Genomic DNA, 1,704 nt, shown 5'->3' with positions numbered 1-1,704 from the left:
TTTTAATTGCGAAGATTAATGATAATGCCTCTTTTTCAATCTGGCTGTAGTTTCTTTCCGCTGGTAACAGAACTCTCGATGCATGTGCAATAGCTTTGATTTTACCATCATTAAATTTATACAATATCACTGCTCCTATGCCATATTCACTGGCGTCCGATGCCACAATTATTTTCAATTTTGGGTTGAAATGAGTTAGTGATAACTCTGAAGTTAACCGCTTTTTTAGTTTTAGATTTTAGTTTTTTAGATTTCTGACATTTGTTTGTCCAGCTCCATTTCGAGTCCTTCTTTAGTAATTTGTTGTACATTTTAGGTATGTACAACTGGTAATAACTTACCAACCCTAAAAATGCTTGTAGTGTTGTTTTGTTAGTGGGAGCAGGCATTTTTTGTATCACGTCAATCCTAGAAGGGTCTGGTTTTTGTCCGTTTTCATCGATCACCTGTCATAAGTACTTTATTTTGGTAAAAAAATTCACATTTATCCTCCCTTACTTTAAATCCATGAAACTTATTCGTTTGAAAACCTCTTCTATATGTTCACTATGCTGGTCCCTTGATTCACTTTTAATCAATATGTCATCCAGGTATAGGACCGCGAACTCACAATCTGCCAGCATAATATCCATTACTTACTGAAATATTGCTGGTGCAACCTTCACCCCAAATGGCAGTCTTTTGAAACGGTACAGACCTTTATGAGTATTAATTGTCAATACTTTAGCACATTCTTCATCTACCTGTAATTGGAGGTAGGCCTCAGACAAATCCAGCTTGGAAAAATTTTTCCCACCATTGCACTTGGCAAATACTTCCTCTGGATTTGGCAGCGGATAATTATACTTTTTTAAACAGTCATTCAGCCCAGTTGACAAGTCCGTACATACTCTTACCTTGTTATTCTTCTTTTTTATATATACTGTAGGAGCTGCCCACTCCGAGTAATCCACTTTTTCAATTACTTCCAGGTCTTCCAATAATTTTAATTCCTTCTCAACTTGATTCAACACTGCAAATGGTACATTCCTTTTTGGTTTAAACACTGGCACCGCATTTTCTTTTAACTGAAACTTTACTTTAATTTTTTCACATATACCAAGCTCTTTTGAAAAAATATCCGGGTACATCCTTTTAATTTCATTTTTTCCGATGCTTTTTCTGACACGGGCTGTGATGCATTCACCTTGTTACACAATGTATTCAGTGATAGATTCCACAGGTCGAATCCTTCCATTAAATCTGTCCCAAACAGATTCATTGTATTTTTAATATCATTAGTTTACATTTCCATGTCCTGTTTTTGAGTTTTATTTCTGTTGAGGTTTCACCCAAGAATCGAACTCATTCTCCTGACACACCATGGGCTATCCTAGTAGTCTTTTTATATAATGGCCTGCCTATTTTACTCCATGTTGCCGTATTTATTACCGATGCGTCTGATCTGGTATGTAATTGCATTTTGGTCTGAAACCCATTTATTTCTACCGACACAAATTTTCGATTTTGTCTGGTATAGTTTACTTTTGTTGAGTAGACTCTCTTTTGTTTTACCGTTTTCTTTGACTGGCATATAGTCTGTATATGCCAAGTTTTACCACACTTAGAACAGGTTTTATCTTTAAAGGGGCAATCTTTCCTCAAATGTCGCTCTCCGCAACCACAGCACCGTTTTGAATTTAATTTTTTCCTTCTTTGTATACT

The 1,704-nt window shown here is 35.8% G+C and overlaps 1 protein-coding gene across 1 annotated transcript; it reads right to left on the bottom strand.

Moving 5' to 3' along the window:
• Nucleotides 1–635: 635 nt before the first annotated feature.
• On the bottom strand, nt 636–1,130 carry LOC106880360 (uncharacterized protein K02A2.6-like). Its single transcript, XM_014930245.1, has one exon. It carries the CDS (start codon nt 1,128–1,130, stop codon nt 636–638), a length of 495 nt encoding a protein of 164 aa, XP_014785731.1.
• Nucleotides 1,131–1,704: the final 574 nt, after the last annotated feature.

Source organism: Octopus bimaculoides, chromosome 9, assembly GCF_001194135.2.
Source record: "Octopus bimaculoides isolate UCB-OBI-ISO-001 chromosome 9, ASM119413v2, whole genome shotgun sequence".
In the NCBI taxonomy this organism is placed as follows: Eukaryota; Metazoa; Mollusca; class Cephalopoda; order Octopoda; family Octopodidae; genus Octopus; species Octopus bimaculoides.
The sequence above is the reverse complement of the archived record's forward strand: the minus strand, read 5'-3'. Positions and strand labels throughout refer to the sequence as shown.

Bases quoted from the DNA above. Each gene is read 5' to 3' on its own strand.
- LOC106880360 (XM_014930245.1), bottom strand. From the start codon at position 1,130: ATGTACCCGGATATTTTTTCAAAAGAGCTTGGTATATGTGAAAAAATT.